Source organism: Pezoporus flaviventris, unplaced genomic scaffold, assembly GCF_033815535.1.
Source record: "Pezoporus flaviventris isolate CSIRO_AGI_PZ_B2104156 unplaced genomic scaffold, CSIRO_AGI_Pfla_v1 ptg000045l, whole genome shotgun sequence".
Taxonomy (NCBI): Eukaryota; Metazoa; Chordata; class Aves; order Psittaciformes; family Psittacidae; genus Pezoporus; species Pezoporus flaviventris.
In genome coordinates, this window is record NW_026892593.1 from 18,980,891 (window position 1) to 19,006,378 (window position 25,488).

The 25,488-nt window shown below is 38.0% G+C and overlaps 1 protein-coding gene across 3 annotated transcripts in view; it reads left to right on the forward strand.

The window, feature by feature from the left end:
* The window catches only part of WASL (WASP like actin nucleation promoting factor), a 49,529-nt gene extending 24,362 nt beyond the window's left edge, over positions 1 to 25,167 (forward strand). The window contains exons 2-12 of one of the 3 annotated variants that reach the window (XM_061467572.1): positions 1,600 to 1,734; positions 2,946 to 3,032; positions 3,563 to 3,659; positions 9,031 to 9,054; positions 13,829 to 13,997; positions 15,553 to 15,595; positions 15,955 to 16,108; positions 19,269 to 19,783; positions 20,988 to 21,096; positions 22,470 to 22,561; positions 23,295 to 25,167. In XM_061467572.1, the coding sequence (XP_061323556.1) occupies positions 1,600 to 1,734; positions 2,946 to 3,032; positions 3,563 to 3,659; positions 9,031 to 9,054; positions 13,829 to 13,997; positions 15,553 to 15,595; positions 15,955 to 16,108; positions 19,269 to 19,783; positions 20,988 to 21,096; positions 22,470 to 22,531 (1,395 nt within the window). In that variant the 3' untranslated portion in view covers positions 22,532 to 22,561; positions 23,295 to 25,167. Of the gene's footprint in view, positions 1 to 1,599; positions 1,735 to 2,945; positions 3,033 to 3,562; positions 3,660 to 9,030; positions 9,055 to 13,828; positions 13,998 to 15,552; positions 15,596 to 15,954; positions 16,109 to 19,268; positions 19,784 to 20,987; positions 21,097 to 22,469 lie in introns of all 3 variants that reach the window. The other 2 variants (XM_061467571.1, XM_061467573.1) reach the window with 2 other exon arrangements.
* Positions 25,168 to 25,488: the final 321 nt, after the last annotated feature.

A 25,488-nucleotide genomic window follows, 5' to 3' on the forward strand; every position in this document is an offset into this window, starting at 1 on the left:
ATGCACATGCTGGCTTGTGCATCTAGTTCCAAGATCTTTCTGGAGGGTTCATACCTAGTCTGACTAATGGGCTCCGTATTTAGTTTTTCTCACCTGCTCTAAGAGCATTACTTTGCCTTCCTTCATCAACACTACTTGCCAAAGCTTTAGAGAGCTTTGAACTCCAGTTCAAAATACCCCTCCAGTTGCTGGGGGTATATTCCCATAGTGCAATAGTGTACTCCTCTATTCTTAACTAACCATGTGGTGCTGCTGGAGAATAGGTCCCGGGCTAGGTAGCCTCTCATCTGTCCCATTACAGAGCCTTTAGGTTTTATGTTGTTAAGACCTTATGACCTTGTTCACTGAAGGAAAATCATGCTTAACCAACCTGATTGCCTTCTACAATTGGACAACTGGCTGGATAAATGAGGGGAGAGCAGAGAATTTTGTCTACTTGGACTTCAGCAAGGCCTTTGATGCTGTCTCCCATGACATCCTTGTAGGAAAGCTCAGGAAGTGGGCGCTGCATGAGTGGATGGTGAGGTGGATTGAGGGCTGGCTGAAAGGCAGGCTTCAGGGTGTTGTTATCAGTGGCACAGAGTCTAGCTGGAGACCTCAAGTGGTGTCCCCCACGGGTCAATACTGGGTCCAGTATTGTTCATCTTACTCATCAATGACTTGAATGAAGGGATAGAGTGCTTTTTCAGCAAGTTTGCTGATTATATGAAACTTAGAGGACTGGCTTATACCACAGGTGCTGTGCTGTCTTTCAGAAGGCTCTAGACAGGCTGGGTAATGATGCAGCTTGGGGAGGGAGGTTAAGCTAGATGACCTCCAGTGGTCCCTTCCAGTGTCAACCATTCTGTGATTCTGTGTGACTTGACTCCTAAATAACTACTCTTCAAAGGTTCCAATTTTTATTCCCTCATGGGACTTCTAAGGTAGAATGGATATATACTACAAAATATACTGAGAAACATTCCCAGTGCCTTGTTGAAGCAGTCTAGTGTGGAATAATGTTCATCTCTTACTAAAATAATCTCAATTTGAAAACAGGAAGATTTCAAGTTGCCAGCTGGGAATGAGCCTAGCTCATGTGAATTCTCAAACCATGCCCAAGAATTTTAGGAGTTTGCTAGTTGGCATAAGCTAAAATTATGCCAGAGACCATTTGAACAATTAAGCAACGTAGAGAGTTGCATTCCAGTCCCTGGAGTGTTTCCAAGCACTGTGTAATTTACAGTTCTAGCCTGAGTATTGTATTTCTATCCAGTTTGAAGTACTGAACAGAAAGTAATTGCACAGTAGGACTTCTCTGTGTGACCACCATAGTTACTGGTCTGCCACTTACAGGCCAAGCCTTTTTGCAGTTTTTTACGAGCAAGAACAAAAAGTTCAGTTGAGTTCTTAAGCTGTCTAAATCTTGTAGTGAAGTGAAAACCTTAAGTATAGAAGTGATTTGGGGTCATTTGAACTTTACTGCATTACCACCTGGGAAATCATCAAAGTTGTTGCCTAGAACAAGTAATAAGAGAAACTTTGATAAAAGATGAAATGTGGAATTTGTGATTTTTTTTTTTTTTTTTTTTTACCTTAATAGCTACCTTTTCTTTTTAGACGATGTCCTCAGCAGTTGTTCAGATATACGCAGCAGATCGCAATGCCGTGTGGTCGAAGAAATGCTGTGGTGTAGCTTGCCTTGTAAAGGACAATCCGCAGAGGTCATATTTTATCAGAATATTTGACATTAAGGTAAGCAAGTATCTTTTTTTTCTTTATCACATTATTTAAGCTTGATTGTATTCATTCTCCATTTTGAACTGAATGAGCATAGGTTGTAGCTACAAACTCAACATTCTCAAGTAGATGGTTGTGCTGTAAGCGATGTAATTACAGTGCTTATTAATAGACAAGTGCAACTTTCTCAAGTATTCTAAGTTTAAAGTATCTCATAGATGTCAGCTTTTATGGATGAAATAAATATCAGATATAATTTTCTTGCAGTTCACAGAAGTTGTCCTCTACAGATCTGATTAGTCACACTAGTGAAAGTTAGCATAGTGTCACTGCTACAGATAGTTGTCAAAATTTTAGCAGGTCTCTCTACTTTGGTATTAACAAAATAGATGCTGTCTTCTGTATGGGTGGAAATAATGTTTTTGGGTAGTGTGTTGGTGCATGTGAGAACTGTAGGACAAACAGGTTTGTTGGTTTTTTTCCCTCCACAACGTATATGTACATTCATACTGTGGATCTTTGTCCTATTACAGTATTTCACTTCATACAGTAGGAGCTAAGAAATGAAGTGTCGAAGATAATTTTTTCGTAACAAAAATGATACTGAAAAGCGTAAGTCTTACTGATTTGCTGAGACTTGGGAAAGCTTCCTGTTATCTCTGCAGCCAGGAACAGCTCATTGTCTGTCAGCATTCAGTGCTTGAAGTTTCTCAGATTTATTAAGGATTGCCAATTGACATTTGCATTTGACTTTGTGATTTGGTCACTTGATTACTAGACTTAGAAAGAAACCTGTTCCTTGGGTTTAGAACTATTTCATTTAGACATATAAAATTTCTTAAAAAGGTGAGATTTTTGTTCCCCTTAACTGTTTCAAGTCAAGCCTGAGAAAATAACAGGAGACTGCAAGTCTCCTTTAATGTTATTGCTATTATCACTGTATTCCTATCAGTGATCACTTTTACTGCTCCCAGTAGAACTTGAAGAATGGTGCTTTTTGAAAACAGGTATCTGAACAGAGCACAGTGACCTGATGGCATAGCCTTCCACAGTTCTTCCACAAGTTCCAGTATATTTTGATTTTGATTGAGCTCATTTATTGGGCTAATAGCAAGGTAGATGCTTAATACCATGCAGCTTGCAACTCTTAATAGGTTCTGTTGCGAAAGAAGTTGAACTCTGCAATTCATCTGAGTTTTTCAAATTATTTTTTTTCTTCTTTTCAGGATGGGAAATTATTGTGGGAGCAGGAGCTGTACAATAACTTTGTATATAATAGTCCTAGAGGATATTTTCATACCTTTGCTGGAGATGTGAGTCTCAACATCTTTGAATATCTGCTTTAAAATGCATTTTATTTGAACAGCAGCTTCTTTTTAATGTGCCAGAGGTTTTTATTTAATTCTGTAAATTATTTATAAAAGTACAATATTACCTATGTTCTTGAAGCTTTTTAAGCTTATCTATAAAAGCATTTTCTAATCTCATCCAGAAAACTTAATCCATAGAACAGAAGCATAAAATGTAGTTCTGTTTTCAACTCCCTTTACATTTTGATTTGCAGATGGTGTTTGTGAAACATCATATATTCTTAAAGAACAAATTTTCCTCTCCCCATTTTGATTTCAAGCCACAAGATTTTGTTTAAATTTGTTAGCCATGATCTCTGGAAACTTGATTAGTAGACTGAAATTCCTAAGATAGAATGAATCACTGTGACTTGGTTCCAAATTAGTGGTGGTGATTTTTTCTGATCATACCTTCAGAATGTGTAAGAAGACATTTAAGAAAGCCTTTGAAACATTTTCTTAGTCATGGGTGGGGAAATATCAATGTTTTTCAGACATGTCAAGTTGGTCTTAATTTTGCTAATGAAGAAGAAGCTAAACTATTCCGCAAAACAGTAACAGATCTGCTTGGACGACGGCAGAGAAAATCTGGTAAATATTCAAATTAGTCTTAAATTGAGGCTTGTTTATGTTGTTTTGGTGGGGGGGAGGCAGGAAGCTACTTCAGTGACTGAAAGCTACTGGAAGCACTACTGCCGTACTTATGTTTAGAAGTAATTGTGTTACTAAAGCAGGATTCTTTTCTGCATTGTGCAAAAGTAGTATTTTTCTGAAATAACTTTAGTGCTCTTTACTCTAAGTTTCCTTGTAAACTGAGACTCCAAGGTTGTGGTGTTTGAAAATAGGTATCAGGAAGAAGCAAAAATGGTAAGCTGTCAGTGGGGAAACTACAAATCTTTCTGTAAGCTGTTTTCACATTTGAATAAACCCTCTTTTAGCATCTCTTTTAGGGATGTTTATAACTGATCTGTTTAAATTCAGCCCAAGTGGGTTGTAACAAAGATTTTACCATCTGGTATGTTCAGTAGTTCATGTGAATGAATTTTTGGCATTGGTCCAGCGTTCAGTAGAGAAATATGTTTTATTCAAAACTAACGATCTTGGTGGAGGCCAAGAGCAGAAGACATAATGTGCCTGTACTGTCCTTACCAGCACAGGAGCTTTTTTGCTAGCTGCAGGATGCCTCAGGAAATGTGGTCAGGGTTTTAAAGGGAGTTCAGGCTTCTTACAAGGTCTTATCTTGGCCCTTTTCCAGGGAGTCCATAAACAACTTGCCTGTCTGACAGCCATATATCCATGAACGATAAGGTGATACAAAACATAGATTGAGAACACATGGACTTGTGTTCAAGCTACAGGATGTTTTTTTGTAATCCGTTCTGGAATTGAATTGCACTAACAATGCTGTAGACTACTGTAGAGGGAAGAAGCCCTCGTCTTAGAGTGTCATCCTTGCAAGTATTCTTGGGAACCTACATGGTCTATATGTATCATTTGGATTTCATTCAGATATGGTGACTCAGGTGCAGAGCATTTGTTCCAGAAGCTTATATAGCTTCTTTAAGATTCCTTCTGCTCAGAATTAGTATAAGATGACAGGGTTCCATGAGAAGAAGTGAGTCATTAAGAAGTGGCATTAATAATGTTGTGTACCCACTCTTGTGTAAAAGTAATCTTCCATCTCCTATTCCTGAAGTTCCACTGTATTCTGTGTCTAAAACACAGTGGTACAGTGCATAGACTTGAGTTGAGAAGAAATATGTTTGTATTATTTACCATAGCAAACTTTGCTGGAAAACAGTGGTCCAGTCAAACCTCTTGTTCACAGGACAGAGGTTCATCTCTGTCCTTCCATATAGTTATTTTGAGCCATTATCTTGGTTTGTGTGATCGAGCTTATGTTGTAGGGTGAGCTTACTCCATACACTGTATTTTAATAAACAAACTACTCTTCCTCCCCAAACACATACAACTTGAAGAAGACAACTTTAATTAAAAAAAACACACAGAAAACTGAGGGTTTGTTTGATGGTTTTCATGGTTTAAGCCCAGGCCATAAATCAGAACCACACGCTCTACTCCCCCCCCCCCCCCCGCCTTTTCTTCCCCCCTGCAGCTGGAGGCATGGGAAGGAGAATCAAAAGAATGTAACTCCCATGGGCTGAGATAAGAACAGTTTAGTAACTAAGGTATAACACAAACCACTACTGCTACCACCAGTAATAATAATTATAAGGGAAATAACAAGGGAAGAGAATACAGCCACTCACTGACCGATACCTAGCCTGATGCAGCAGTGAACCAGCCCTTCCAAGTTACATCCTGGGCATGACGTGCTGTGGTATGGAATACCTCTTTGGTCAGTTTGGGTCAGGTGTCCTGTCTCTGCTTCCTCCTGGCTTCCCTTCCTCCCTGGCAGAGCATGAGGCTCACAAAGTCCTTGGTCAGACTAAACATTTGAGCAGTAACTAAAAGCGTCGGTGTTATCAGCGCTGTTCCCAGGCTGAAAGTCAAAACCACAGTGCTGCACCAGCTACTAAGAAGGAGAAAAAATGACTGCTACTGCTGAACCCAGGACAATGGTTTTATCTTGTTAAGAGCTGCAACAGGAATTTTAAATTATGATATTTCTTAGTCAAGCCACCAGATGAAGTTCTGTATTTCTCATTGATTCGACTGTATCTAATTGTGCCGCTAAAATAACAGGCTTTTCACTTGCCTAAGTCAAAGCTGATTTGCTTTTGGTGTTAATATATTTATTTATATATAATGGCTTATATAGAACATACTAATTTATAATACATTTATATATATAATATAAATTACATATAGAAGTTGTATATTATTTATAATGTGTATATATATAAATTGTGTGCATTCTAAAAGCATCTTAAATTCTCAAACACAGAGGTTATAGTCTGGTAGTTTTAATGGGATTTTACTCCCATGGCTTCTAAAATACATTGATTTTCATAGCAGTGCCATCTGACAGGCTTTTCACTGAAATGAATGCTTCATTTGATCACTTAGAAGCCTGTTACACCATTCCGGGCTTGCTACAAGACTTTTCCTGGAGTCTTATGGAAGGCTTATGTTGTTGGAAAGTAGCAAGAACAGCAGTTCTGGCTCACAAGTCTATGTCTTGGTGCCGAGACTAGTACACAAAATATTGTCTAACAGCTGCAAGAAGAAGCAACAGTATTCTGCTTTTCCTCACTTGGAATGAAATGCACTCTAGTACACAGACAACTCCTTAGTAAGTGCATCTGGAATTCCAGAGAGGTGAAAGTTTGGCTCCGAATAGAGAATATACAAGAGCTTGCAAATGAATAAAAGGAATTATTGATGTGTTGTCTTAACCTTTTTTAAATATCAGGCTGGTTTTCATCTAGCTATTAAGGTAAATTAAATTCTCAACCTTAGTTTAGGAAGAAATCACTGTAATTAGTTAAAGTCTCTGGTAGGCCTCTCCATTTGCTTCTTAAGCTGATCCCAAATAGTTCTGCCGGTAAGCAGGATGAACACAGTGTTTCTCTTTGTGCTTGTCAGTGTAGTGCATTCTCACTTCGTGTAGTCTTGCACATACGTACCATTAGTTTTTACTTTTGTTATTTTGCTTCAGAAACACGTACACAAGTGTCCTCTCCACATGCTGAGCGCCTAGCCATAAAAGGGCGGCAGAGACTGTGGAACAGAGCCTTGTTCTAAATGCCTTTCTGAAGTAGCAAGCTTCTTAATTTTTATGGACTGCTTGTAGCTCATGGGTGGGAGCTCTGTTAGCCCTCTTTGAAGCTGCCTATTTCTTCCACAAGCTTTTAGGTCCTGCTGCCCTTCTTAATGCAATTTATAAGCTTCAAGCTAGGTATTAACATCTCTTAATATGGAGAGCATTATTATGTTTCTTTAATGTCTCTCGTCACAGCTTTTATTATTGCTGCCTGGGAGACAAGGGCATCTGTGAAGTGCTCAGCTTGTTCTCTCGAGTCTTAGCAGATATCATTCTTTTTTCCAGGAATACTTATTAAAGGGAGGTGTGTTTTTTGGACATAGGCAGCTGCTGAAGTTGATCTGTTTTAGGTCAGTAGGCATTTCCATGTTCAGAAAAAGAGAAATCCTCCACGCTCTAGTCAGGTCATCTGCGCTTCAGAACAGGAGGTCGTATTTTCTAATCAGCAGTCGGAACCACAGAAAACCAGATCTAATATATTTTGGACACATATTCATCTTTTATATACCCAGCAAAAATTACAGGAAGTGTTTAAATGTCTTGCTTTGTTTTCCACTATCTTTTCTCATGAACTCTTTCTTCTAATGAAAATGGTAATGGATTCCCTTGATTCAGCACAAGGCCACTTGACACTTCCTATGAATAACTCCTTCTTTTGCCAGCTTCCCATCCTGTGCCAAGTGACTTGCAGTCAGTCCTGTATTCTTGTTTGCTGTGTCTGAATTGTTAAATAAAACTCCAGTTATGTTCCAGAAGTTGAGTTTGCATTTGGTTGTTTTTTGGTTTTGTTTTTTTTTTTACTTTATTTTTGGCAGCACAGCATCAGTGGTTTCTTATGCTGAATATTCTAGGAAAAGAAAGCACAGGGTTTGGGCAAAAGCCTTTTTTTCCTTCCTTCTCCCTCAGACCTGATGCCTTTTGCTGAGGCACCTTGGCAGAGGTTCTCCACCTCTGTACATAAAACTAAGCTGCTGTGAGCTAAGAGGCAACTGTCTGTCCTTAGGAGGCTTGCTCATTAAAAGTTTATTCTCAAGAGGTTTTACTCATCTTCCTCTGAAGGTTTGATGACCTTGACAGGTTCTTTATTCCTATCTAAGATCAGCTGACTGATTCAAGGCTGACTTGCCTCACATGCTTAGGATTGTAGATTATTTTTTTTTAGTATTGTTAGGACAAGGTCAGCACCATCTGTGGAGGCACCTTCTCCGTTCCCCATATGGTTTTGTGTCTGGAAAAATATAGTATGTTAGCTTTTCTGGGACCTGCTGTAAAGTGAAACGTATGTTACAAATTCTTACTACAAAACTCTTGGGAGTCCCTGTTAGATTTCAGATAATCCAGTTCTGAAAGGAAATTCCTTAGAGAGCCATGCTTTTTGGTGTAGTGAGATGACAAGCTGCTTGCCCATACATATGTGTACTGCTAAGTCCAAAATTCTTAAGTGTGTGTGTGTAGGTACATGAATAGTGTAACTGTGTACTGGGGTTTTGAAGGATGGCTGCAGGGTAGGTAGATGCTGTTTGTAGTGGATAGATATTAATAGTAAATGAGGGAAATCTCATTTAAAGAGTTTATTATTATAGGCTGAGAACACTGAAATGTGAAATGTTTACAACTCCATTTTAAATCATCAAGCCAAATTCTTCATGATCTGTGAAACAGCATGGCATTGTAAATGGTATATCAGATTAATACTGAGATTCTGGTTCTGTTCCATATTGTTTAGCTGCCTGTTGGATAGCAGATGAGGTGTCTTATTTTCTTTGCATAAATCAAAAATAATTATAATGTCTTTTAGGTTCTGTGGGAGAACAATACTGTATAAAGGTACCATTTATATTTCAAATGATGGAACAGTCTCATTTAGTGGAAATCGAGAAGCATAATGTCTCAAAAATCTTGCTTTGATAGACTGTACCAAAACAGCTGCTTTTCTTAATATTGCACCTTACTTTGGAGTCAAAATGTGTGGAACCAGCTCAGTAGTTATTACCTTATACTCCTACTCTATTTGAGCATTCAAAATCAGTGCTTATTATCTAAAACTGGGGGGTTATTTTTCTGTAATACTTTTTTAGGGTTGGGTTTTTTTTTTTTAAACTGCACAAGCAGGCTTTAAGGATATTAATAGATTCTGGAGTTCAACATCATTGAAAGCTTCACGTGAAATGAAAATACAGAATGAATTCTTCCTGTGAGACCTATGAATAAATAGCTCTTTCTTTTTTTCAACAGAGAAAAGACGAGACCCACCAAATGGTAAGCTTTTTGCATGAGTCACTGTATTTTATTTTTCCTATTCCTGTCATTTAGTGTTTATGTATAGCTTTGGTTTGGACTTGTTCAGGATAGTCGTGTGGTGGCAAAAGCAGTAACCTCTTATTCTGGAGGTTAGTATTTTTGTTTTGTTTCTGTTCTTTGGTATTTGTTTAGTTGTCGCTTGAGAGATCTGTGGCTTAGCTGGCTTTGTAAAGAATGTTTCTGGAGGAGCGTGTTTTGTTGCAAATAGGACAGAGGCCTTTCAGCTTGAACTGAGAAGATAACTTTGTACCTTGCATTTGCTGCTTGTTCTTCAGAGTATGCCTGTGTAGGATCAGTAGACAGAACCCTGATGATGTTTAAAGTTGGCCTGTTTGTCTAAGGACAGGCATAATGATGACAGTTTTCATAAAACATCCATAAAATTTCAATTTCAGTGTATCTAGCTAACTAATATAGCCCTTTGGTCACATGTCATGGTTGTCAATATTAAACTTTTTTTACATGAAGGATTATTTCAGTCTGTCTGTATATCAGGAATATGTCTCACTGGCATGAAGATCAGGTTCCTCAGGTGATCATCATATGAAATTGATGGAAGGAGTCGAAATTATGTATCAATTTGATCCCATCATTTTTAATCTTCTATTCTAGATTCATCTGAAAAAAGCACATCAATGAGTATTAAGTTTGAAGTCTTTGTAGTACTGAACTCACACTGAAATTAAAAAATTATTTCTCCTGTGATATTTCTGTTAGTGATCCAGATCATAGGTCATATCCCTGTATCTGTTAGTTTGCTGCTTGAGCAACAGTATAGTCAACTGATCATCTTAGGTCCCCTTATGGCTTGAAGTGGTAGTCTTAAATTTGTACTAACCAAGATACCCAAGCATCTTGGTGTAGGTCACCAAACAGGTAATCCTTAACAAATCCTGAATTATGGGAACTACTTACATCTTTTTTTATCTAAACAAAACCTCCCTCATATGGAATACTTATAAAAATATTACTCTTTCATAGACATTAAATTTTGAGGACATTCAGGCAAGCATCAGTTTATGCCAGGCATTTTTTAATATTGATTTCTTCAGCTGAGACTGGGTTGTTTAGTTTAGAAACAATCATAGTAATACCATCCATGATCATCTTACCAGCTTTTCTGAGCTTTCAGCAGGTTTTAACTGTTCTGCCTCTTGAGCGACATTTGCTTCTGCTCATCTGAAGAGCACATCCCTGATAGCAGTGTCCACAGAACAGATGGGAATTGAAACAGTAGTGGTGACTCTGTAGTGCCACCTCCCACAAAACATTTAGCATTTGTCTCTACTGTAAATGTTACCAACTGTAACACAAGCATTTTTTTCATCTAGTTTGTCAGTGGTTGAAATAAGATTTAAGAAAACTACACCTGTAAAAACTAAGCCTGCAAAAACTTTTGTCCATAAAATAGACTCCATAATTCATGCTGTAAGACCTCAGGCAAAAACTGTGTGATTTGGGGGGTTTTTATTGGTTTTTTGGTTGTTTTTTTTTTTGAGAAAAATACATACTGAATTTGCAGTTTTTGGTCCTGTGCTGTTATCCTGAATATTGAAGACATAGATTTATGCCCATAGCTTTTACTTTCCACGTGTGTAATCACCAGTCAGATCTCTCAGCATCTCTGCTTTCTAGTACAGTCTTTCCCTGGAACATCCACATACTCTTTCACAACCTGTCCATTTTTCTTTTCTGATTCTGTCAAATTCTGTAATTCCTGGCAAAAAGTTGTGTGGTCATGCCCTCTGTCACAGGTGAGGCATGGTCAGGGTGTGGGTTTATAGCCTCAGGTGGCTGTATTCTATACAGACTTTGCCTTTTAGTGTTTGAAATTCAGGCTACAGCAGATCCATACTATCAGCATGTAACTGTGGGGAACCCACCAAAAAAGCAACTAAATTGTTGGAGGATCAGCTGGTTTTTTTATTTACTCTCTGTATGCAGTGAAATTCTCTTGGAAAACACCACCACAAAAAAAAAAAAAAAAAAGGAACACCTGCTTTTATGTCCTGGGTATCAGTGCATAATTACCTTTAAAACTGAAAAACAAGAGCAGTCACATTTCTGAACTCACATGTTCCATGCTTGAAATACTGTGGGGAATTTTGGTTTAGTGGGGTTGTTTGTCTGGATTTTCTGCATACGTTGAAGCTGCATGGAAAAAGCACTCTCTTTTCAGATGACATTTTCAGTGGTATGGATTTAAGTTTTTTTTTTTTTTTGTGGAATTGCAGGGTTTAAAATCAAATTGGCATTAACAGTTATGTAAAATGTTTTATTCTGTAATTTCCTGGGATTTATGTTCTACGCATTTGTAACAGCTAGGTCTCTTTATGCAAATAGAGAGGAGTTATTGCCGTTGAACTGACCTCTTAGTGAAATTCTGGACGAAACAAGGATCAAGGATTTGTCAGAGAATTAGGTTTTGAGGGAATCTTTAAGAACCATGTGGTAGCATTTGATTTCAACTATTAACTAGAACAGTTTGCATTTATAGTAGGGCTATCTGTAGTCTGGGACAGATGTCAAGAGAGGTTCTAAATAAAATACAGAGAATTTCCTAGAACTAACGTTTCAAAATGTTTTGTACTACATTTTCTGGAGCTTCTTCCGAAGATGTCATTGATATTGGTAACAGTGGATGCTTAAGGCCACTGTACTGCCAGGTACTTCCTAATGATGAGCTCTATATGCCTCTTTCGCCTTCATTTATTGACCTGTCCACACCTGATGGGGAAGGTGCATGTTTTATGATGGGAAAAATTTTACTGGATATAAATATGGCAGTTCTAGAAGAGTACAAATCTTTCCAAGGCTCTTTTATCCCTCGTGGACATCTAAGGTCTAAACCTGATGGTAAGAAAAATTTTTGTCTTTAAGAATTTACTGTGATCTCTTGTATAAATATTATTATAATCCAAGGAATCGGACTATCAATTCATAATTTGAGCTCAGCTGAATAAACACTGCAGAGGTGCACGTTTCTTTTTGAACATCAATACACCTGCTGAAAGTACAAATATCAATATAATGGGTGAAAGTAGAGAATATAACAGAGAAAATTAATAGGTGATTAAAGTGGAAATTACTCCTACAATGGTTTTGTATCCAATGACATGAAGACAGTAATTTTTAATTCATCCTGAAGATTTTTTGCGTAACTCCACTTGTTAAGTTTTGGGTTGATAATACTTGGTGCTGAATGAATTTAATGCTAACTTGGAGTGAACTTAACAATGCAAATTGTTTTGCATAGTTGTAGGTGGTCAGTTTGTGCTTTGGTATTTTCAAAGGACTGTTGTTTAGATCGTAACATTTCTAGATCAAAGCATTTCTGCTTAGCAGAAAACACAAGAAATTCTTCTCCCTGTGGTTTTAAGTCTTGTCATTTAAGACTCCTGCAGGAATGTAGGCATTGTCGTATGTTTTTAGATTAGTTTTGTCTAGCCTGGTGTTGCATTTTTGTTCTTGTTTCTCGTTCCAGCTAGTACTAGGTGATTCCCACTAAGGTGTTAAACTACAAATGTCAGCTGTGTTATCCATTGTATTGTCTGCTTTTCTTTTCTGATTTGGAATTTGGACTGTGAAACTTAATGCTTGTTGGTCCCTTTAGAATGCTTAGAGGACACTGAATTATCCATATAAAATGCAGTTATGAAAAAATAGCGTCAGAATAAGGTTCGGATTTCTCAAATTCTAATTAGACTTTTTTAATCATCTGCTCAGTAAGACTGGATGCATGGGTCTTACTTTGATTCGCTAACCATCGGGTTAGAACTCACAGATAAGTAGAGGATGTTTTCAAACTATTTCTGGCCAAACTGACCAAAATGTACTGCTTAATCTCATTCTTCCACACCTGAAATCACTTGTTCTTTTTGTGGGTTTCCTTAAAAATATGCATATATATATACCTACATGTGTGTATGTATATATGAAAAATGCATAAATTGCCTCTTAGTATTTAAATACTACTGTCGCTTAAGTCAGGAATTACCTTCTAAAACTAAGCTAAAAAACTGGGTGCAAAACATGCTAGGTACGTTTATTTGCTAGTATTGTGCAAGTAGCATAATACTAAAATTGGCAGGAATATAATTCAGGTGTGTTTTAAATAACTAGAGTAATAATTCAAAATTGTTTATAATGAAGAATGAGGTTTAAAATTATGAATTATGTTCTGAGTGGTTAATTTGTATTTCTGGTGCTGTTTTTATGTCACTGCTCTTCAAGCTCTGTTTCTTATCTGGGACTTCTGTTATTTTTCAAACCTGTCAAAGAGTAAGGCATAAGAAACCCTGAGTAGTTTCATAGATACTCTCCTGTATTTGAAGAAAACAGTGTGTCCACTTCTTTGATCTTGTTTAGGATAGTAGCTGTGCTGTACCTTCAGTGTGTCTCATTCCATGTGTTCTGTACCTGACAGCGCTTTAGTTTAAAATTACTTTCTTTGCCAAATTTGAGGCGGGGGGGGGGGGGAGCAGACACCAACCCCAAACCAAATTCTAGTTCAGAAAATTTTTCTGACATTACTCTTGCAGTCCTTTTTTTTTCCTTCAGCAAATAACTTAGCCTGTGTGTCTGACGTCCAGAACCCAGCTGTATGCACTTAGCATGTAGAGCTGTGGTTACAGAACAGGTATTTTACACTCAAAAAAACCCAAAAAGTTTGTAGGTTAAATATGGACTTGTTGAAACACAGCAGTAAAACTCCTGTACTTTACATTCACAGGCCCAAATCTACCAATGGCAACTGTTGATATCAAAAACCCGGAAATTACAACTAACAGATTTTATACTCCACAAGTCAACAATATTTCGTATACCAAAGAAAAGAAGAAAGGAAAAACTAAAAAGAGAAGATTGACAAAAGCAGATATTGGAACGCCATCAAATTTCCAGTAAGGACTTTTTTGAGTTTGGGTTTGCTTTTTGGTGAGTGTGGGTGTGTGTGTGTGAATTACGCTTGCAAATGCTCAAGACTTGAATGTGTGACTGTTGTGTGTACCGTGAACTACAGTGAGTGCTAGCTGGAGTGTTGTGGAGTGTAAAAGCAAGTTAGCTTATACACAGGTGAGGAGTTTACTGCAGCTGTAAACAAAAAGTAACTTGCTATCCTAAAAAAAGAAGAAAATTAGCGGTATAGAGGTATGCCTATTGAAGTGGTCAGCTCAGTGCAGACTCCTATTCAGCCTCAGTGGTCAGCTCCTTGACACTTATTCTTACAGCAGTGTCTGCTTAGTCAACATATGCAGGTCCTGACTTGTCATAACAGTGGAAATGAAATAGCCATATTTTTATCTCTGGCTTTCTGCTTACAAACTGACTCATTTGGGTACATGGTGTAGTACCCATACCTTATTGGAAGTACAGTGTGCTTGCATACACCTCTTGGAGTGGGTTGCATTTTCTCTAATACTAATTTTTTATGTATCTTTAATCTTTTTGAGTAGTTGCAGTTTCATTTTAAGCTTCACTTTCATGAAACTTGGTTTTGGTCACTTTACTGAATTAACTATTGTTTCCCTGAACTATAATTTGGTATTTTAATCTGTTGCCTTTATTTGCTAAAGCAATAAGGAGCTTTAGTTACAGCAAGGATCAGTTTCTGTGAAGCATTAAAAAAATCAGTGTGAGGTTTACATGCCAAAAGCGAATGTCTTGTTCTTTTGGACTGTTATTTTGTATCACTTCCACTGGCATACTTTCACAGAATAGTACTCCATAAAAGTAACTGGCATTACCAGTTACAGTAATGTTACTGCACAGTGTGTTGAGAGAGTGCTCTGTAGAATGGGATAGTGGACAGGAAGTAAAAGGAAAGATGGGCTAAAATGCTTCCCTAGTATCATTTGTACGTTCTGTAGCCAACAAGCAGTTGCATGAAGTAGCTTGGAGGGGCAGAAACTTTTCTGCCCTTTTTAGCTGATTATAGCATCACATAAAAATAATAATTTAATAGACACATGAAATGGAAGATGGCAGCTGAAAACAATTCTGACTTTACTTTGAAAGATGTAAATGGGAGAAGGGTGATGAGAGAACAAACAACTCTGATGACAGGGAGGGGTGGTTTTCCACCTGCATGACACTGAAGACCTTGGCAGTAGCTTGAGTCCATTTACTATATAAAGACTAAACTCCTTCCTTGATCTCTGTGCAGTCCTTCCATCCCCATCCATATGCACACCAGGGGGGCATAGAACCTTCATGTTTTGCCACAGACTATAACCTAAAGGGGGAGACCCCACTTGGTCTTTTTGACCTGATGAAAAGTGGGAGTAAAGGAAGTTCTACTATTCCATTCTCAAGTGGAGCACTGAGGATTAAGAGTTGCTTAGCGTCTTAATGAGCCTGGAGTTAGAAGCTGGTAATAATGTCAGCTTACCTTGGTGTCCTGTTTCAGTTAACAGGGTCATTTTTATGCTGATTAATTGGACTTTTCTATTTTTTTAGACACATTGGACATGTTGGTTGGGATCCAAACACAGGTTTTGATGTAAGTAATTTAATAAGTTATTCAAGATGCTGAATGATTAAAAGTTGTGGATGCTTTTTAATGCAAAGTTGTGAAGATTGCCTTTAAATAAACATAAATGGTGATTTTTATAGTATGATGCAGACATAGAGAGAAGCTGACATACAAGAGAATAGGAGGGATCCGGGACTGAGGGGAAAAAGATGCATAATTGAAATTTTTGTGCAAGGTACTTCTTTCTCCTAAACCAGTCTTTCCTGACATGTATTTGGCCTTGCTATTCTTTTAACTACATGGGTTGTTTCTTTTTCCAGTGCAATTGATACTTTTAAAGAATATTCTATTTCAAGCTACTTAAAACTGATGAATCTTACTTGCAGGTGAACAACTTAGACCCAGAATTGAAAAACCTGTTTGATCTGTGTGGAATTTCGGAGGCTCAACTAAAAGACAAAGAAACTTCAAAGGTCATATATGATTTCATTGAAAAAACAGGAGGAGTGGAAGCTGTTAAAAATGAACTGCGCAGACAAGGTGGGATTCCTTTTATTTCCACATAAAAACTAGCAGGGCATTTTTTGCCTTAAGGATTAGAGTAGAAACCCTTAATGATGAGCAATTTTTATTTCTTTTCTCTGGACTTCATGTCGCAGTTGCACTAGTTTTCATAAGGTTTCTGTGCACCTTACACTATGTAAAAATGTCCATGCATGACCCATGAGAGTACTTGTTCCATAAAGAGTAAGGGTCTTACCTATGTCAGTGAAATAATTTCCAGTAGCATTTAGTCTGACTGCAAAACTATGCAGTATGCTCAATCCATATTTTTCAGAATGTGTATGTTGCATATTTATTTATAATCTCAATCTTATAAATAAGTTAAAATCTTAGAAGCGATACTGCTGTTGTCAGTTACAGGAGTAGTACATGGCTGACTGGTGTATGCATGTTGCCTGTTTACCTTGGCAGCACTGTGTGATGACCCTTGCAACAGCTAGAGATCTGCAAACTTTACATGAAAATTTTTAAGGCTTTTTTTCTATTTTAAAGCAAAAAGTGCGAGTTTTGAGCAGGCTTCTGCTGCAGAAGAACTCCCAAACAAGCTATTCCCTTCCTAGCCTTTGAATGTGATCTCAGCTGATGCTGAGTGGAGCATAGCAAGTGGAACATAGCTAGTGGAACATAGCAAGTCAGTCTGAAAATTACACTGCCTACGTGAAACTTTAGGAAGTTTGCCCAGAACACTTCTGAAGAGAAATAGGATATAAATGCCATTGAAATTATAGCAGTTTGAAACAAGTGAGTAAATTGTTCAAGTGACTGAAGTGATACAGATTCAGGGGACAATGACTTGTGTACATTTATTTCTTAGGTCCCCCACGGTGGAGCGGTATGTATTTGAGCTGGCATCTAAGCAAATGCTTCAAAGTATTCATGCTGCTGTGTGATTTCTTTCCTAGATGAGAAACCTTAGTTCACAGCTGTTTGACTGCAATGCTAAAAATTACAGTCAAACTTCTTTAAATTGCAAGCAGAATTTCAGTTATGTTTGGGTTTTTTCTCAGTAAGAAATCTTCCAGTTTCTTTGTTTAATCTTAACTCTGTTTAAATGTGTACAGAGTTGTTGATCCTAGACTGCTGACCATAAAATTGGATTGGGAAGACTTGCCTTGGATTCTTATGATTAATTTAAAATACTTTTAAAATACTTATTTTTTTTTTATGAAGTATGTGTTAATTTCACATTATGGACACTTGCATGTATAAAATTGAAAGAAAAGCTGCCTCACCTTTTACATGCATGATGATACTTTGTGCTTTCTGATAGAGGCAGATAAAATATTCCAGTATTTCAGTGGATTTATCCACAGTTACGTTGTTTGATGTGTAGGCTTGACTGCTGTTTGAAGTGTTCTTTCTTAGCTGAAACACATTTTTCTGTGTTTATTGCAAGAATTTCTGTGCTTACATATTGACTCTGCCAGGATGCTGACTTGAGAATGCAGACACGTTTTTCTGCTCAGATAGAAGTTACTTTCCTGGTTTTTTTCTGCCCTTTCCCTAGTTTTGGTACTGTTGATTGGGGGATTTTTAGTGACAATACCAACAACAGCAGATTTTTACAAACTTTTTTTCTTAATGGCAATATTCAGATTAGTGTGCATTTATAAAAAACTAAATTATTTTCCTGTTTTGCTTGTACCATCTGTCTTGGGGGAGGGGGAGGGGGGAGAGAGGATGAGGTAATGGTGCTCCCTCCTTCCTCTTCCTCATTTCACTCAGCTGAAGGCAGACAAGCCTTATAAAAACTCCTGAACTCTGTTTCCACAGGTGGAATTGGGCAAATCTCTCTAGATGCAATGCAGATAAACTCACAGGAAAACTTAAACCTTGTGTCCAAAATCTACAGACGCTGCAGACTCGTGACCACGCTATCTTTTCAGTAATAGAGAAAAGCTGTCTCCAGTGCTTGCCGAGTCAGTTATGTGTTAAAATACTGGCCTCCAGTGGCCCAAAAGGAAACTGCAGTCGTGTCAGACAGTGGTGGGATTTTTCAAAATCAGGAACGTTGGCAGTATGTCTCTTGGAAAATCTATGAAGTTTGAGAGGAGATTCTCCCAGTGTTGTTCTTCTGAAGGGATGGGAAAAACCCAGAGCAGTTTGTGGAACTTAAGAATGTAACACATAATTTTAGGAAGGGTGTGTTTCTCTAGATGAGCAAGGAAGGAGGTGTTGAGGCACTTCGTCAGAATCCCTTTTATAAGCATATTCCCTCTCTACTCTGGTGCAGACATCCTGATTTCTCAGCATGTAACATGAAAGAGGTAATAGAAGTAGTAAAGAAGTATCTTCTTAAGTGCAATACCCTGTTCATTATCAATGCATGTGTAATTGTGAAGTTTTAGTTGTATATTGGCACCTGGGTTATTAAGTAGTTCTGTGCCAAAAGTACCATAAACCATTAGATGGTTAATGGAAGAGGACATGGTGCCATTTAAAATGCCATTAGCAGAGGAAGTACCTTTCAAGGCTACTTCCTATAGAAGTGATTCTGTGCATCGAGGTTTCCTTTCGACGGTCCCTGCATAAAGTTATTGTTGGGACTAATTTTCAGTAAAAGGAACTAAGAGCCAGTTTAGGCTGCATCATAATGCATTAGTGGTTTTTCTTGTTACTGGAAGATGTTACTTCAAAAAATACTTGTCTTTGTAATTCCCTAATAAAAAAAATGGATAGATTATAAAGTGGAAATTCTGTATTTCATTTTAAGTGTATTTTCTAGAACCACTTTCTCTTGTCTTCTGTCCTGGGTCAGTAAAATTTTAGAGGATTCTTTTGAAATTTTTTTCTGCATTTTGTCATGAGAATTTGAAACACTAACTAACAGTCACTGCCATAGAACCAAACAGAAATTAATGGCCAAGCTTGTTTTGTCTTTTTATGTATTGCACCTGCTTCCTGCGTGTTGATTCTTTTCCAAAACACACAACAGACATAGCAGCTATATTCAGGTTGGTTTGCATTGCTCTTAAGCATAGTTTATTAAGCTTAATCCAGAATTGGTAACATTTGCACAAGCACAGAGATCCTTGCAAAAGGAAAGGCAGAGCCTTTTCTCTTTTTCCTGCTAGTCTCTGAAATACTTACGGGTATTGAGTAACATGTAATTGCAAATTGTCTTGTTTCATTTCAGCTCCACCTCCACCACCACCATGCAGAGGAGGACCCCCTCCACCACCACCGCCCCATAGCTCAGGCCCTCCTCCTCCCCCTGCTAGGGGCCGAGGGGCACCACCTCCACCTCCATCAAGAGCTCCCACAGCAGCACCTCCACCCCCACCTCCATCTAGACCTGGTGCAGCAGTGCCCCCACCTCCTCCAAACAGGATGTATCCTCCACCACCACCTGTGCATTCATCATCGGCGCCGTCCGGCCCACCTCCACCGCCACCACCGCCAGCAAGTGGGTCAGCTGTTCCTCCACCACCTCCTCCTCCTCCACCGCCTCCTGGTCCTCCTCCACCACCAGGCCTTACTTCAGAGGTTGATCACCAGCTTCCAGTTCCTGCAGGAAACAAAGCAGCACTCTTGGATCAAATCAGAGAAGGAGCTCAGTTAAAGAAAGTAGAACAGAACAGTCGACCAGTGTCCTGCTCAGGAAGAGACGCACTGTTAGACCAGATACGGCAGGGTATACAGCTGAAATCTGTGAGTAAAAGCTGTTTCTCGTCTAGGTCCTCTTGGGACTTGCAAATGGATGCACCATTACAATATCAACACTAAATTGTTTCTCTGGTTTGGGCTGGATCATAACTTCAAGAGTTTTTGAAGTGATGCGTTAAACAGTAGTGTTGAGAAAATGTTTAGAACACATATTTACTATAGAGGAGTATTGGTGCATGAAACGATCCTTGTTTCAAACTCATTTTTCACTAAACCCTACAGTGATGATACCATGGTATCATAGCTGTAAAGAACTTTTGCAAGAACTATGAAAGATTGCTGGTCTCGTGAATGCTTCAGTAAAATTGTCTATACAACTGCACGGCATGAGTTGAGCAGTAATGGTACTAGAAGGCAAACACTAGATCCCCTCATCTTAAAAGGGAGCTGTCGCTGCAAACATTTGAGGCTTGTCAGAACGTGTCTGGAAAACTGCCTGTCATGAGGGATGCCTCTGCTGTTCCTCTGCAGCTCAGGCTGTTTCAGGCTCTTACTGTTTGTTCTTCATATCACTGAATATCTTCAAAATAATTTTACCTGTAGGTCATTTTTTTGTTGTTGAGGTTTTTTTTTGTGCCATGCTACTGCACCTGAGGCTTCTGATACAGCAACAGTGTGAGGGCATGTTCAAGGCCAGGTTGAACAGGGCTTTAAACAACCTGGTCTAGTGGCAGGTGTCCCTGCCCGTGTGAGGGGTGTTGGAACTGGATGATCTGTAAGGTCCCTTCCAACCCAAACCATTCTGTGATACTGTGTTGATATTTATGTGCCATTGCAGGTATGCGGTATCAAAGCCTATTACTTTCAGAAGGAATTAGCAACCCAAAGCAGACCTGGATAACAAACCCCAACAAGGAAGAATATTTTGTGGAATATACCAAGGATAAAATAAATAATGATTTTTCAGCCACGGAAGTCATGCCTGTACAGCTTTACTCTAGATGAGCCCTCGCTTCATGAGAAGTCAGAGCTGAAATATGTAGTCTTGAATATGGACCAACTACAGTTGTGTTACATGATGAAAGAGAAAAGGTTGATAAAACTTAGCTTGAGCTGAAGAAACAAAGTGCAGTTTCACTCTTCCTTCTGGCTGAAGGAAAAAATTCATTAATCTTACGAGGAAGTTTGTCTTGAAATACACAGGTTTTGTTTTGCTAATTGCATCTTTCTAATGTATCTTTATTCCAAGGTATCTGATGGTCAGGAGAGCGCGCCACCTACACCTGCACCCACCTCAGGAATTGTGGGTGCATTAATGGAAGTTATGCAGAAAAGGAGCAAAGCCATTCATTCTTCAGGTGAATCTGCGATTTTTTTGGCCTCAGAGTGTCAGGTTTTCAAGAGTTAACACTTCCGTTCAATGTAAAAAGGTGTTGGGGAAAAAAGCATGGATGTCAGCATATTGTAGGCAGACCCCTAATGTTGAGTTCAGTGGTTACTTCTTGCTGCTTTGAATTACTGATGTATAGTAGTTTGCAGTAATTCTGAATTTAAAACGATTAATTAGGGCTAATATTCTTGTGAAGATTTTTATTTTAACTGACATATTTTTATCCACTACATGTCTGATAAAATAAGTTGTCAAAATATTTTTGGAAGGAAGGGTTTTCGTTCTGTTTCTAGAAACAAAGCTCTTGAAGATTTCATTTCTCAAGACTGTGCCTTCCAGTGGGCTTTGGATGCCACCTGCTGGATAATAATCAGATAACCGGAGTTACTCGACTAGTCCCACTGAATCAACTTTTCACACTTCGGTGCTTGAAAAAAATAAGACTGCAAGAGGATTTGCATTTCTCAAATACCAGCTTGTAGTAAATGCAGTTCAGTAACTGCAGTGCAGCTGTTTGGTTACATCTCTTCTGTTTGGCCTTTGATACATTTTTCTTCCAGGTCTTACCTTGATACCAAATCCAAACTTGCAGTCTGCAGACTATTTGAACAAATACAGTATAGATTGTTGATTTGCTGCCCTGCTTAGTAATCTCCAGTTTTGGTAATTTATGTAAAATAAATGCCAGAAGTGTGCTAAATACAGCCTTCCTAGGGAAGGAAATGCTCTTGCCCAACAAATAAGTAGCTTATTTTTAACAGGCTAGAATTTAAAAATTATGCTGCATATAAAAAGAGGGGAAGGCTGAATGAAATTAACCACAAACATTGATGTTGATGCACATTACGTGTCTTAGAATATTCCAGTAGCCGCACGGTCTTTAGTTCACGATTTTTTACTTATCTGCTTGTACAGTAAACAGAAATCCCATTACGTAGTAAACCTGGGGAAGCAGTTACTCTGGGGAAGCAGTTACTCTGTCCTTGAAGTTTAAAACCCAGTCATGAACAAGCTGGCTCTCACATTTTCTAAGAACGAGTAATAAGTAGAAAGTGTTAAATGAGAACTTCTCATTCTTTTTCTCATAGCAGAAAACAAGATACATTTTTCCTACATGGGGAGAGGAGTGAGAAAGGAAATAAATTACATTTAACTTTCAGCCAGCATCTGTCTAAACCAAATGTCACATCTAGCAATCTTAAAATAGACTATTACCAAATGTATTCTCGTGGTGACCTTGAACTGATTGTTCTGTTTTCAGAAAGTTGTGGGAGAAATCGATAGCACTTTTGTGATGTTAATTCTGTGCGTGCAAGTGACTTGCTTTTTCTTGTCTTACAGATGAAGATGAGGATGAAGATGAAGAAGAAGACTTTGAGGATGATGATGAATGGGATGATTGATCATATATTATTATATATATTTTTTTTAAGGTGAATGATATACTAAACACTACTTTCTGTCTATGGATTCTGTAAAATTATCATGTAAATGTTCTACCAATTTGCTGTATATTTTTGTTGCCTTTTGCTTTTTTATTAATCTGTGCAATACCTCATTTAATCTGTAAAGGTTTGTCATAATCCTCTACAAAGCTACTCCCTGTTAATGTGTGCAAGTTTACACCTGGATGATCATGTACATGTGAATACTTTCCATTCCATCAATAAGGGAGTTTAAATGTAATATGTGAGACTGACAAAAACCTTAATGTAATTTAGTTATAATGCAAGAAGGAAAACACTATTTTCATACCCTACTTTTTCTGTATCTAAATTTTCTTATTAAAACCTAGTATAGCACTATGTTCTTTAAGTGATGCAGCTCTTAGTTTATTTAGCCCCTTCATTTCAGATGCAGTGCTACATGAATGTTGAGGCTGGTTTTATACTATTGCATGGTTTCAAATACATCACAACATTTATTTCAAACCTTAGCAGTAATCTTTACATAAAACAAGATCACCACAGAAATGCACAGCTAGTTGAGAAGATTAGTTTGCCCTAACTGTAGCAATACTGACTGCTACTGAACAGCAGAAGTAATTAAATCCTTCAATTAGGGAACTCTCTATCTGAGGTTACAGGGTGGCTTTTTACATTGTAATAGTTGTAAAGGCATCTTTGATGCAAGCAAGTTCAGTCTTTTTTTTTCTCTCCTTCCCAGCTCTTACTTCCAGAATGAAGAAGTGTAAATTACCGGGGGCTATACTGGAGGCTGGCAGTTGCTACAGTTCGATTTATTTTTAAAACCAATTTTACGTGGTTTTCAGGCTGAAGGGCTTCGTTTAATGCTTGCTTCAATAATGTTTAATTACTTTAAAAATTTGTAGGACATTGGTGTACTAATAAACATAAGTGGTATTACTTTGCAGTCTTTGCGTTATGGTACACAACAAATGCTGAAACACCAATCCTACATCCGTAAGGTTGGAAAGCCATTAACTCAGAATATACACTTTGAATAAGTACTGAACCTTATGGCAATATTCTGTCTTCATATGTTGGCTTTAAGACCAGGGATTGTGATGAAGATCAAGAACCCGAATTGCAAGAATAATATTTGAATAAGTGGACGGAAAGTGGGATTCTCATTTCACAGCTTGCACATTTATATAAATTGTACTTCGTAGTGCAGTAAACTTTGGCATATCTGCCTATTACAAAATATTAATCTATGCTATGTGGGTATTTAATATCTGCAGCATTAATACTGTACTTACTGTAATTTTCAGGTAGAAAATCTTTCTAAAAAACACATTATCTGACACAGAATATTTAGTTAAGTCAGTCATACTTGGAGCATAGTTAATGCATAGTGTCCTGGGTCTTTGACTGTAGTCAAGGTATCAAACTAAATTTAAATTATCAGAATTGTATTGACTGAAACCCAGTGTTGACCTGATCTTGACAGGCTGGACCTGCATGATACGGCTTGGATTTCTAACCCAGTTATAACCTAGTCTTTAGTGAATTAATGTAGTCATATGAGAAGAAAGGAAAGTTGCTGAAAAGTAGTGGGAGAGGTAAGGTTGTAGTTAAGTTATTCAGAGGATGCTGACTTTCTTCCAAGAGTAATTTAAGCACATAACTTCAGGAAAAAAAAAATTCCAAGTGGTCTCACTTTCTTGCAGTAACTTTTGCATTGCCTTCTGCTGCTGGAAACACTTCCTACTAGCTTTGCTGCTGTAATGATGTGAGCATTGGATCAAGTGCAAGTGCAGCGTGGGGTGGCTAATGGCAGTGGAGTTAAGAACTCGTGTAAAGGAAATATTTGTATGTCTTTCATATAACTTCTGGCACTGCTCCCTTATTTTTATTGCATATAGGGCGTTTTAAAATTAAGCAGATGAGGCCTAGAGGTTTTCCTAACATGTTACTTACTAGTTATGTTTAGCTCTTATGTTCCCAGAATTGGAGTTTCTGTAATACAGTTAATAATTAAGCATCACAATTCATTAATCAAATTTCTGTTACAGGTTTTGGGAGCTCTGAAGTTACATTACTGAATAAAACTTTGATTTGTAGATACTGGCCAAAGAAAGCTTTTGATTTTTCTGTTTCTTCATACAAAAAGTACATTCACATTCTGTGGTGTCCAGGTTAATATTTACTTTAAAGTAGTGTTTGTACATGATAAATTTCAGGCATAAAGACTGCAGTGGCAGTTAAGTTACTCATAACTGCATGCTTCAGCACTCCGCCACTTGCACTATGAGCAGAAGATAGCATTTCATGATACTGATGCATTGTTGCTAAACATTGTAATGAAGGCCTCTTATATATTCCGGTTAAATGACTGTCCAGATAGCCTTAGCAATTAACAAACTAGCATGAGGCTTTTGTATCAACACTCTATGTGCATAGACAATGTCAGCTAGCCACTTGTACGTTTGAAATCCGTAAGAACTTTTCAATCATTCAGTTTTCCATTTATCGAACTGAAATTTTTAGTATGTGAATTTTTGAAATGTACAGTGAATAGGATGTTGCACTGGTGGCAATTCATCATGGAGCATAATAAAATTAATTTGACCCAACTAGCGTAGAACTGTGTGGTTTTTAAGTGCTAATTGTGGCACAGCTTTTAAAGTAGATCTGCGTATCAGTTGTACACTTTAAAAGTAACTTTGGTCCCCTCGCCAAGTTCACAAAGCAGTAAATAGATGCTCTCTAGTCACAGTAGTTTTGGTGTCTCTGGAAAGTTGGATTGTGCTGCTGGTGAGTAAACACAATGAATAAGAATGTGACACCCTGTCTGGTCTCCTGGCAGATCTCATGGCTGCTCAGCAGCTTCTCTGGAAAGAGCTACTGCTGCAGGCAAGTGCTGTAATTCAGCAGCGTTTCAAGGTCAGACAAAC